The following is a 12,111-nucleotide window of genomic DNA, read 5'->3' on the forward strand; positions in this document are numbered from 1 at the left end:
AGCCGCCGCAATTGAAGCGGTTCTTCTTGAGTTGACAATTCGCTTTCCAATTGACTACTCTTTAAGGTTACCGAGTGTTTTAAAAAAATATGTCTGCAGCAGCAAAGCAACGTCTTCAGGCTCTGAGCAAGCAGCTCGTTGAGGGCATTCCCTCCGAGGGCACGTTCGAGGATATCCCCAAGATCCGTCATGTTGCCCCTGATTCAGCAGGACCGTAAGTAGCCTTAATTTTATAGCACTATTATTGTTTTTTTCAGCTTCTAGCGCTGCATACATTGCAAGCTTAGGTGCATAACTAACACTTGAACATACAGCCGGGCCAAGGACAAGGTAGTAATCGTGACCGGTAAGCACTATTCCCGACGCCATCCTAAAGCCCTATACCAATTAAGTTCCAGGCGCAAACTCTCCCAATGGCATCGGGCGCGCCAGTGCCCACCAATTCGCCAACAATGGCGCCAAAGCAGTCTACATCTGCGATTTCAGCGACACCCACCTGGCAACGCACAAGCGGGAGATGGAATCACTCTACCCAAACGTAGACGTGCACGTGCGGACATTTGACGCAGCGGACGAAAAAGCCCTGACAGGAGTCATCGACGAAGCGGTGAGCAAATACGGCCGACTCGACATCTTCTTCGCAAACGCAGGCGTAGTAGGCCAACCGAAGCTATTCACCGAGATCGACGGCGACGGATTCCTAAACACGATGCGAGTAAATGCTCTCGGGTACGTACATTTCCCCGAAAACAAAGCAAACGCAATTGTCCCCGATGCAAATTGAACTAAGCAACCCGGACAAACAGCGTCTTCCTAGCAGCCAAACACGCCGCCCCAGCAATGAAAATAACATCAGCCTCGAAGCCGTACCCCAGCGGCTCAATCATCGGCACGGCGTCTGTTGCAGGTCTCCGCTCCAACGCCGGCTCAACTGATTACTCCGCTTCAAAAGCAGCAGTCGTGTCGATCGCGCAGACGGTCTCGTACCAGCTTGCTGGGTCGGGTATCCGCATTAACGCGATCTGTCCCGGGCTGATTGAGACGGGAATGACGCAGACTGTATTTGACCGGGCGCGGGAGCGCGGCACGGAGCGCAAGGTCGGGCAATTGAACCCGTTGCAGCGGGGTGCTGTTGCTGACGAGGTTGCGCGTGTTGCGCTGTTCCTTGGTAGTGATGAGAGTAGCTATGTTAATGGACAGGCTTGGGCGGTTTGTGGTGGTTTGAGTGCTGGACATCCTGTTGTGCCAGGGAAACTGGCTTGAAATAAGATCCTAGAAATTGGGTTGATTGGAGTGATGTACATAGTTCATGATTAGCATATAAATCCTAGGAGGATTTGACCTGCATGACTCCATGTTGAAGTTGCTTAGCTACGATGTGTGTAACTTGTGGGGATTTTAGGAAAGTTCAATTTCACAGAATCCATTTTAGAGAGGGAGCTATATAAACCCTTGTAGATCGGATCAATCCAGATCAAGGACTGTAGATAAATAGGAAATATAATCCGCAGACAGTGCGGATGGGGGTGCAGAGTGGAAGGCTCTTCAAGATGAGCGCAAATCAAACATATCAAGCCGTTCCATCCCAGACGGCACGACATATAATAAATGAATTCCTTGGGGGAAGAACAGGGCAAAAAGAAAAAGAAAAACGAGAGAAAACAAGTCCCAGGAAGGCAAAAGGACCATAAATTATTGGACAAGAAAAACATAGACGGTCGGGTGGATATAATGAAGATCAAAAATAATCGACACGACGAGAAATACGCCAGACAACCAGAGCGTATGTGCGTATTCAGGATACTGCACAGGTGAAGTAGAAGAAAGAAAAAGGGGGAAAGGCCTCGCCAAACAGAAGGAGAACAAGGAATGGACAGAGAAGAGAAGAAAAAACACAAACAAGATCGTCTCAGTCATCTAACCTGAAAAGCTGATGGAAAATCTAAATCACCCGTGCGGTAGTGGGCCGCATGAGATCCTCGCTATTCTGCTTGGACAGAGTGCCGCGCTCAGTCTGCTGGTCGTCAACGTTCTCAGTCTCGTGAGCGTGCTCATCATCATCCTCAACGATCCGGGTCGGGATATCGCCGGGGCCATACTGCTGACTTGACCGCTCGGGGAAAGTCGAGCTGCTGACCATGGACATAGATGTGCTGGAGCGGTTGTGGACCAGATCCGGGGTCGGGGGGATGCTGGAGTGGCGGTTGTCCGGGTGGAGAGAGCTGTTGTCAGCGTCACTGATCTCGCTAGGGGCGCGGGTGGAGCGGTCCTCCAGGTTGTCGTAGTCGGAGCCGAGACGGTCGTTCTTGGAAGAGATCTCGGCGTCTTGCTGATCCTCGGCGTCCTGGGCCAGGTGCAGGCCTTCGACGGCGGCGGCACACTGGTCGCTGATGCTGCGGATGATATCTGCGATGGCATCGGTCTTGTCGCGCAGGTAGCGGTCTGCGACATCTGTGATGCTGAGACGCGCAAGGGTCTTGTGATCCTTGCCGATGTTCAGCAAATGCTGCTCTAGCTCGGGCTTCATGTCATTTACCAGAGTGTTTTGACCGTTGACCTCCTTAGCCGTCTTGACGGACTCCTTCGACTCATCGACTGACACATCCTCCTTGATCTCTTCGGGAGCGTCTTCGTAGCCCTGCTCGACCATTTCAGTAATCTCCGACCTGCTACCAATGGAGCGGACGATGTGCTCCATGTGGTGGCTCTGGCCGTTGATAAGGCTGCGCAGGTGCATGACAACGCGCTGGGCATCTTCGCGCTCGCGGGAAAGGGTCGAGTTAGCGTGCGTGAGGGCAGAGATCTCCTTCTGGTTGCGCTTGCGCTCACGCTCGAGCTCTTCGGCAATCTCCTGCTGAAGGACGAGTGCCTCGAGAGCATCGTCACGCTGCTTCTCAGTACCAGACAGGCGCAGAGTAAGACGAGCCACATCATCCTTCTGTTGGTCAATAAGGCCAGTGAGGCGACGGCTCTCGCGCTTGTGGTTTTCGATCTTGACCTTAAGCTCGGAGGTCTCCTTGGTGAGCTGCTCGGCAAAGGCCTGGAACTTGAGGAATTGCTGCTTCCAGGTCTCGAGTTCCTCGACCAAGAAGTTGTTGCGCTTGGTGACCTTGCTGAGCTCGGTGTCCATTCTGCCCTTGAGGTTGATGAAGTCTTGCCAAGCTTCCATGGCATCCCGAGAGTACTGGTTGCGCTCACGAACAATCTCATTGAGATGACGCATAGAAACCTTGGTCATGAGGGGCTTCTTGACGGAGCCACCGAAGATGGCCTTCATACCGGTGTTGCGGCCCTAATCGATAGAACGTTAGTTTTGATTGAGGTTAGTGACAATTGAGGTGGGTAAACGTACCAGCTTCTCGCAAACATGGTCCATGACGCCCATGACAGCATCCTGGTTCCACCACTGGGGCTCTTCAACGCTTTCGACCTCTCCTCTCATGACGATGATCTGGCCAGCTGGGATGAGCTTGCCGCCAGCGTAGGCAGTGCGCAGGTGTTGGGGCACACCGGATGGCGAGACATCTCCATTCAGGGATTGGGTCATGCGGTTGATAAACTTGGTGCGCTGGCCCTGGTTCAGCACATTGGGCGGGCTGGAGGTGAGGACAAAGTTGCGATCGAGGTCGACCACAAGAGCATCAGACGGGGCGTTGAACAAAGTCCGGCACTCGGCAGTGATACCCAGAATATAGGGACCAGGCTCCTGAACCAGCTCCTTGACGTGACGGGCGTGAACCACGGGGACGTACAGACCACTCCACTCGTAGACGCGAACGCAGTAGCGAATGGTTTCCGCAGCGACAGTCAGCATCGCTGGGTAGTGACTGACGAAAATGATGCGGCGAGTAGGCGAGACAGCAGCCTCGATCACGCCGACAATGTTGGGGATGGACAGACAAGTGAACAATGGCCACATGGCAAAGTTCTGGAAGCCGGTGGGCGACGAGGGGAATTGATAGCACAGGGCGTAATCCTTCATATCAATGCGGACCAAGTCGTTAAGACGCGGGGCCGGGAAGCTGAGGATACGGGAGACCTCCTCGGCGTGGAACAGGTTGGTGGCCTTGTTCCAGTGGATCCACATGCCACGGAGGTAGTCACCCAGCAGATCGTAGAGGGGATACCGGGAGAGGAAGCTCAAGCAGTAAGGAATCCAGTAGGTCTCGTCAGGGTTATCATAGAAGTCCGGCTCCGTCTTCTTGCGCAGCTCGCGGATTGTCTCTGCGCGCTTCTCGTCGGCACGGGACCAAACGCGCAGCGCGATACCGTACAGAGTGTGAGAAGAGTCCTGTTGCAAGACGAACGCGTGGTGTGCACAGTGAGGCTGGCTCTTGCCGGTACAGATCTCCACGTCGTGAGGGAAGCATGCTCGCATAGCCGAGTGTAGGGCTCGTGCGATCTCGTTGTCCTGCTCTAGTCGAGGGCTACTTCCCAGAATCTCGGGGAGCCAGAATTGACCGACGGCTCCCTTCATGTGGCCAATCTTACCCTGGGCGGGAGCAGGCGCCTTGACCCATTGTGAAGGTTCGCGTCCGACACCACATACCATGTAAGCATGAGTGAGTGTTTTCGGTGTCCGCTGAGCGGGTTTGATGCTGAGTGAGGACGGGATAGGTTGAGTGATGCGCGAGTGCAACGACGACGTGCGGCTAGGAACGACCAGCGAATTTTCCCCTTCGCCGCGTGTCGTAGGCCGATCCCGAGTGGATGGCCGGACAAAGGACCCATGATCTCGCAGAGAATGGACCATTGTTGCGATCTAGATTTATATTTCGGGTCGAGTATTGTCGAGTTCAAAAGAGTATGTCGAGTTGGATAAGTCCGGGTTTGGGAATTCCTTGAAATATAGGAATGTAGAAATCGGGGAATGGAGGAATGGAGGCACTGCTAGAGTGCAGTTCGAAATGAGGGTTTACCCAAGATCAAGGAAAGTCGGGGAGATATTGTAGAGAGTGTAAGAAGATCCGGGTGAAACTTCAATAATACTCGAGACTCGAGAACACACCCGCCATGTGCATCCAACTTATGCAGTTGAAAAACAGAACCCAAGAAAGAGGAGGGTTTAGGGGGACAAATAGGAGAAGAAGAAGAATCGAGGGAATTAAAGACTAAGGCCAAAGGAGTTCTCTCCACTTTAATTAGCCGTACTGTATTTTATTTACAACAGACGGGGTATCTATGTTTGTATTTATTGTTTCATGTTTTTGCTTTTGTCTTTTTATCTTTTTCTTCAGGATAGTATAATATTATTATGCTAGTAAAGAAAGAGATAGAAATGATACATCCAAACACCGTTGGCGACGTTAGGTTTCGCCAATTTTTTTTCTGATCTATTCGTTCCACCTTTTTCACTTTTAGACCACTTCAATACTCAATTCATATCCTCTCCCTCGGTAATCTGCAGTGCGACCATATATATGCAAAGCTCCTATGTTTCGCCTGCGAGCAGTTAGGGAGCCCACCAACCACTTCAACCACTTTACCACTTTCACTTTGACAAATATGTAGATATCCCTACCGTGCCGATCATCTGATTTCATCTGATTTCATTTGAGGCCGAATTCCAAGATCGTGAGCCATGGATATCCCGTCTGATTACCCGTCCGAACTGGGTGAACGGATTTACATGATTGGTCGGTTCCCCTGGCCAGTCCCCATCTGTTCGATCTTCCAACCGTGGTTGGCCTGCTATTTGACCCCCTGAAGAGGATTCCAAGGTTTGAATGTTGGTTAAAAATTTGACACTTTAGAAAAGAAATATGGTACATGCAATATAAAATAAAACCCTATGTATAATACTTATACCAATTCTTCTTCCCTTTCCCATTTCCCAGTTTCTCCTCCCAAACTCTACCGGACTCGTGTTAGCCCGTCAAAGCGGGCAAGCTAAGCTACCGAGCTACTCAGTCTGGCAGGTTCGGCGGAGATCTCATTTCCCGGATGAGCCCCTCACGCACGATTTTGCAAGGTTCTGGATCCATGTGGTAAGGAACTACTCCGTACGGAGTACGGAGTACATGTATATACATTGTAACGGCAGAGATCTGGCGAAGACTCAAGATCGCACATGGGAAGACCGCATGGACCAGCCATTGAATATATAGGGCCACTGGCGAACACCCTTCATTCCGTACTATGCACTCCGTACTCCCGATATCGTACTAGTACTTTGTACATTGTATGTACATTACTCTGTATAAATATGGATCGGAGAGTTCCTATGTCCGAGATTATAGAGCAAGTTCTTTGTTCCCATCCATCTTCTGGTAAATTGTCAATCTTACTTTCCAAATCTTTCCCATTAAGGTTATGCGTTATTTATTATTCCCATTCTATTTGTAGATAGCCGATGCGTTCCTTTCTACTCCGTACTCCGTAGTACTTACGGAGAAGTACATTCAACATTCTAAAATAAACAGAAACCTCATGCAAGCTTAATTTAATAGTGCTTACTCCATCCGGAGGGCTCCGTACAATATAAATCTCCTGGAATTCCCTCCGAAGTCTTTCCAGAATCCTCCGTTCCCCTTACTCTAAGCCTCATTAGGGTCTCTGGCCTGTCGATCCAAAATCCGACCCACCAATGTTTCGCGCAAGGACCCACACTACAGCTCTCCCCAGCAAAATTCTAGTACCAATAGGCGTAGTATCCGGTACCTTAGTTCATGCAACTGGAACCCGCATGGGCCGAGGTATCCGGTACTCTTTGCCCAGGTACCTAGGATCTGGTGGCAGGAGGGTTTAATCTCGAGAATGGAGTTTATCTACGGAGTATATTGTGAATAGATATTCTAGAAATACTATATTGCACAATATAACTGAGTACTGTTAAGCTACCAATAGCTTCGGTGGTTTAACCATTTAACCATTTTCTATATTACGTATCCATGATAGGGGTAGGGGGAGGGGTGAGATATGTACTTTGTACGGAGTGCGGAGTAGCAGCCATATTAATATATATTTTGGTATTCCGTCTAGAGAAGAATACATCCTATAAAAAGACGCAGGATGCAGTTACTTTACTGTACCAAGTACTTAGTCCTCTTTACACTGTACGCGCGCGAAACACAATTCGAAAACATTTCATGTTAGATAGAGTAGAATTCCATACTCCAAGGATATCATAAATTGAAAGCCTAAGAAAGCCTAAGAAAAGATGTACACCATACCAGCGCGGTCCACGCTGACGACCATACCATACGGCACACGTAAAACCGTCACATCCTGGATAATATCCAGATGGCTCTTCAACAACATCTGTTGCTGCAGGCTGATGACGGTACTACGCGGCGGTCTTGGACTGGCTCCCTTCCTGGTATCTCGAGAACTGCCAGTACTGGACGAACTAGGGAGGTGCTCGGTGGTAACCAGGAGACTGGGGCCGGGCTGGGACTGTTCATAGTATGGCTTGCCGCTGGCACTACCATCTGAGACGACGTCTAACCCACTGACTATAGAGGAGAGATCCGGCCGAGCCAGATCCCAGAACCGGATTTTCCGGTCGCATCCTGCAGAAATGATGTACCCACATTTCGTGTTGGAGTCCTTATCTTCGCCAGGGGCATTGAGGCCGACCGCAAACGCCCAGATGCCGAGTCGATCGCCGGCCGGATTATTAGAAGATGGGGTACCTGGTTCAGGGCCGTTTGTTGCAAAGCGACTCAGCATCCCTTCTGGCCGGTCGCTGTCGACCCGCCACGCTTCGTAGTCACTTGGCACAACAGGGGTCGGGTAAGCGTGAGGGGTGCGGGAAGGATGATGAGTGCCATTGGGGCCATTGGTGCCGACACCTAGTGGGGTCGCTCGGTAAACTTCGCGACAGCGGAACTTCTCGATATCCCACACTGTGATTTCATTGCCGTGGCTACCGCTACTGGATACACAGACCCAGCGTCCGCGGGCCTTGACGGGATGTAGTTGGATCCGGTTGATAGCGCCCCAACCTGGAAGACCCCATGCCTTCAACCGTACGCGGAAGCGGAGATCCCACAGGTCGAGGATCCCATGAGTCGTGCCGACCAATAGCCAGTGGTGTCGGCGGTCGCAACAGAATGTAGTTAGAGTTCCATGGTGAACGGGATTTTCCAATGTGTAGATCGGTAGCATGGTTTTCATGTCCAACGCAATGATGCGACAAGTGTTCGTCGCAATAATCAAGGTGGACTGCCCTTCGTCACGGAAGTGCTGCATCCAGACTGCATATTCGGGTGAACCGTCTTCGGCTATGGGAAGCTGATATTCGCGAACAATTTGAAGCTTGCCATATCGGACGGCCGTCTGACTGGCTTTCTGATAGTCGACTCGAACGGCATGGACGCTGCCATCAGTGGCCGCACTGACAAAAGTGTAGGTATTTTCAACAAATGTCAAAGCCTTCACGCGCGAGCCTGTTGCATGACGGTGAGTTTGACGCGATCGAGGAGTTAAGTTCCTTTCAAGACGAGTTGTGTCCCAAATCTTTACCGTGCTATCATCAGATGCGGTAGCAAAGAAGGAGTGATCTGGTGCTACCACGACACGATTGATTGGCGCACTGTGCTCGCCAAACGTCGCGACCAGATTCCCTTCGGGCTTCCAGATCTTACTCGGCTCTTGATCAGTAGCACTGCGAATCGGTTGGCGGGTGTCAACTTCTTTGACATATGGACCTAGGTCAAACAAGTCCGTCGGGTAGTTTTCCTCGAAGACGTTGTCTAGCAGTCGTAGAACCGCAGGGTCGTTGCCCCCATACGAATGGTGCGCACGATATTTCTGCGGCACTATTTGGGTCGCTTTCTGTTCGGTTGAGAGTAATGGTGTCAATGGTCGGGGTGTGCCGCCTCTTTGGACCGGTGCGTCTACCTTTCCAAAGGCGTTTGCGGAGCTTGTGCCCGTTTCAGCGTAGGCTTTGGCAGTGTCTTTCCGACTCAACAAACTCATCGCGCTAGACTTTTTATGTACACGATCGGATAGACTTTTGGCGTCTGCGTTAGCCGATGCCAATGAGCCGTCTTGTCCAGGGCTCGGTCGGCGACTGGAAAGTCTCTGATCATTATCGAAGTTTGGAGGGGACAATGGGCGAGATGCAGGTCCCCCGGCAGGCGATGATGCTACCGGAGATGATGATAACGAAGAAGTGTCATTTCCATCCAAGATCGGAGCGTGAGATGCACGTCTTGTTTCTTTCGAAAGTTGGCTTTTCGACCGCAAGTGCTTGCGATGAGAACTAGGCATTCGCTCAATGGTTGTGGAAGCGTCAAGCAAAGCATCTGCGATTGTTCTCGGCCTTGAATCGTCGACGGTGCCATCGTTTGCGCCTGAGGAGATTCCTCGCGGCTGATCTTTAATTTCCTTATCAAAAAACACAGTCTGGGGCTTGACTCCATGTTGTGTTAAACTGACAATGTCGTTCACGGGTGGGCTTGCATGGACATCAGTTTCTCTCGATTGCCGTAATGAGACCCTCCAAATGTAGTCTTTGAGTGCGAGAAGCTTGAATTCATCCTCAGGGCTCATTCCAAGGTTTCGCAACCGACCAAGCCATTGTTCATCCTCGTCATTTCTTGATTGAGCGGCCATATTGAGGGAAGAGTTCCGTTGACCCACGCGCGGACTAAATGATCCAGGCTCAGACAAGCTGAACATGCCATCGCGACTTGGCGACTTCCAGAAAACACCTTTCTCTGATTTGGAAGCCCAGAGGAAGGCCATCTCATACACGCTCCTCGACATTGGCCGCTTGAGTGCATCGAGCATATTGGTATCCGAAAAGACAACAATCTTAATCTTGAGGAAAGGCCGGATAATAGGAGTCAGGATAGAATGAACATCCGCTATTGATAAAAACTTGGCGGAGTTTACCACGAACTTGACTGCTGCCTCACGAATCCAGGTGTTCGGATGCGCCAAAAATCCAACAGTCGTGTTTAGGAGATCCCACGTTGTTGATCGCTGGAATAAACCCAAGTCAGCCATAGCTGCCAGAGATCGAATCACCCTTTCAACAACAAATTCCTCAGGCTCAGTCATGGACTGAACCATCAGCGGCAATATGTATAGCTCCAGGTTCAGGCTCCCCACGTAGGTGGCGACACCGATGACAGCCTCGAAAAACGCGCATTTCAGAATCCAGTCTGGATCGTTCAAGTACGTATTCAAATGGCTAAGAACAACCTCGTTTGTTCTGAGATTTCCGAAAAAGACACAGAGGCTGGACACAGAGCCCAGAAATGCCCGCCGGACTGATGCATCCGGGTCTGTCAACAGCATTTTTGTGTGAACTTCGAAGTATTCCAGAAGATCAACCCGAGCCACGTCGTAGAGATTGTGGTAAGTCGCATCCTCAGTCCATCGGGGCTCAAAGCCGACCGGGATCATCGCAGCCAAACGGGTATCGGAACGCAATGCTTGGATCATGTCCAAAAATCTCAAGGACGATTGGGCCAAAGACGCAATGCATGAGGCATATGCCGCACGCACCATGGCACTTGACTTGCTGTTGGAGGCAGCGACGAATGGCTGGAGCCTTGGGAATATGTATTCGGAGAACAGATAGGCATTGACTGGAGAGACCACCTGGACCATTTTTAGTAATTGGGTTAAGGTGCGGATCGCAGCGACCTTGACAGTATCGGTCCGATCAGTCAGTAAGACCATGATATATGGAAGGATGCGATCCAATTTAGCTTCATCTGACAGCCTTTCTGCAAATGCAAGAAGGATATCGCAGGCCTTGATCCGAGCCGATGCTTTGGCTGTATTTCGCAAGTTGGATACCACAAGTGTTAGGAAAATCAGAGCACCCTCCTCTGGCTGTGACTGCGGTGCTGAAATTTGACTCTCACCATTTGGAAGATCAAGCCTCACAGGGAGAGTGTTGCCTGTCAATTTGGAGACAGGCAAATTAGACAGAGCCCCAACGCCACGGGTGTTGGAACCGAGGAAGTAAGATACTTTATCGAAGTCTAGATAAATTCGCTCAATCCGCTCATCTGCCTCCCCTCGGTTGGCTGATTCTGCATCCACATTTGTTCGCCCGGAAGAAGGATCGGTCATGAGGGACATGTATTGGTGGAGAAAACTGTAGAAGTATTCTGGAAAGGCCTTGCCCTTCCAGAAATTCAGATATTCATCCGCTGAGTACCGAGACTCTGGCTCAAGTTGTATCATATGTAGAATCAGCTCCCGAATGTCCGGATCATCGATTTTGGCTATTTGACTGTGTTCTGGGCTGTATTCTCCTTTGCGATACTTGTACATTTGACTCAGGTTGAAGATCGGCGCTTCGAGAAAGAGCTCTGCAATGACACAGCCAGCACTGAAGATATCCATTGCCCAGTTGACGCCGCTTTCACTGGGCTCTTCCCCGGCAACAGAGAAGCGCTCGGGGGCTAAGTAACAGGTTCGCCTTCCGGAGATGTCGAAGAAGAAAGAGAAATCTGCCGGATTATCCTCCGGGAGAAATGTGGGCTTGAAGGATGACGAGAAGTCAGAAAGATACAGCCAATTCCAGGCGGTGACCAAAACGTTTTCAGTTTTGATATCACCATGGTAGACATCCAGTGAATGGCAATCTCGAAGAGCACACAACAGCTGGAAGGCAATCCACTTTTTCTCAATATGCTCTAGGAAAGGTCGTGTGCTATATTTATGTCAGGCTCCATTCGCTGAACAGCTGCGACAGACATACCTCATCCGATCATAGAGAGAGCTGTGCATGTACTGACGCACAAGGTATCCACTCGTGGCAGTCTCAAGAATCCTCTGGTAGCTTAGCGCATTCGGCACATCCGCCAACAGCTTTCGTTCTCCTGAAGTGGACATGAATATTAGAAGTTTATAATAGTAGAAAGGACTCAAACATACTCGTAATGTCTTTGATATATGGCTCCAGTTCCATGGTTGGGAACGGTTTCATAATAACCTTGATGATCACCAGACCATTTGGCTGCCGTGCACGAATGCTTTTCATGAACCTACCACCTCCCATCGACTTTTCATACACCAGGTCAGCTAATTCAGGCACATCGATCCCCGCCGACCCCGCGGACAGGGTTGTGAGGGAGTAGCCTTGTCCCATGGTGTCGACTGCCCCTCATCTCCCCATTGGAGATTTGGTGGTTATCCAGA

The 12,111-nt window shown here is 50.5% G+C and overlaps 3 protein-coding genes across 3 annotated transcripts; 1 reads left to right on the forward strand and 2 right to left on the reverse strand.

Moving 5' to 3' along the window:
- Positions 1–89: 89 nt before the first annotated feature.
- N7525_006366 (SDR family NAD(P)-dependent oxidoreductase) lies at positions 90–1,263 on the forward strand (the record flags this gene model as incomplete). Its single annotated transcript, XM_002569106.1, has 4 exons — positions 90–214; positions 315–346; positions 399–729; positions 807–1,263. 4 exons carry the CDS (start codon positions 90–92, stop codon positions 1,261–1,263), a joined length of 945 nt encoding a protein of 314 aa, XP_002569152.1.
- Positions 1,264–1,942: 679 nt separating this feature from the next.
- On the reverse strand, positions 1,943–4,753 carry N7525_006367 (DENN (AEX-3) domain protein; the record flags this gene model as incomplete). Its single annotated transcript, XM_002569105.1, has 2 exons — positions 1,943–3,292; positions 3,353–4,753. The coding sequence occupies 2 exons, from the start codon at positions 4,751–4,753 to the stop codon at positions 1,943–1,945; spliced, it is 2,751 nt and encodes a 916-aa protein (XP_002569151.1).
- A 2,396-nt stretch (positions 4,754–7,149) lies between these two features.
- Positions 7,150–12,061, reverse strand: N7525_006368 (ubiquitin-binding serine/threonine protein kinase VPS15; the record flags this gene model as incomplete). The annotated part of the gene is made up of 3 exons (XM_002569104.2): positions 7,150–11,623; positions 11,672–11,792; positions 11,848–12,061. 3 exons carry the CDS (start codon positions 12,059–12,061, stop codon positions 7,150–7,152), a joined length of 4,809 nt encoding a protein of 1,602 aa, XP_002569150.2.
- Positions 12,062–12,111: the final 50 nt, after the last annotated feature.

The sequence above is a fragment of the Penicillium rubens genome (genome assembly GCF_028828025.1).
Source record: "Penicillium rubens strain IBT 27055 chromosome Unknown utg000003l_segment0_segment0, whole genome shotgun sequence".
In the NCBI taxonomy this organism is placed as follows: domain Eukaryota; kingdom Fungi; phylum Ascomycota; class Eurotiomycetes; order Eurotiales; family Aspergillaceae; genus Penicillium; species Penicillium rubens.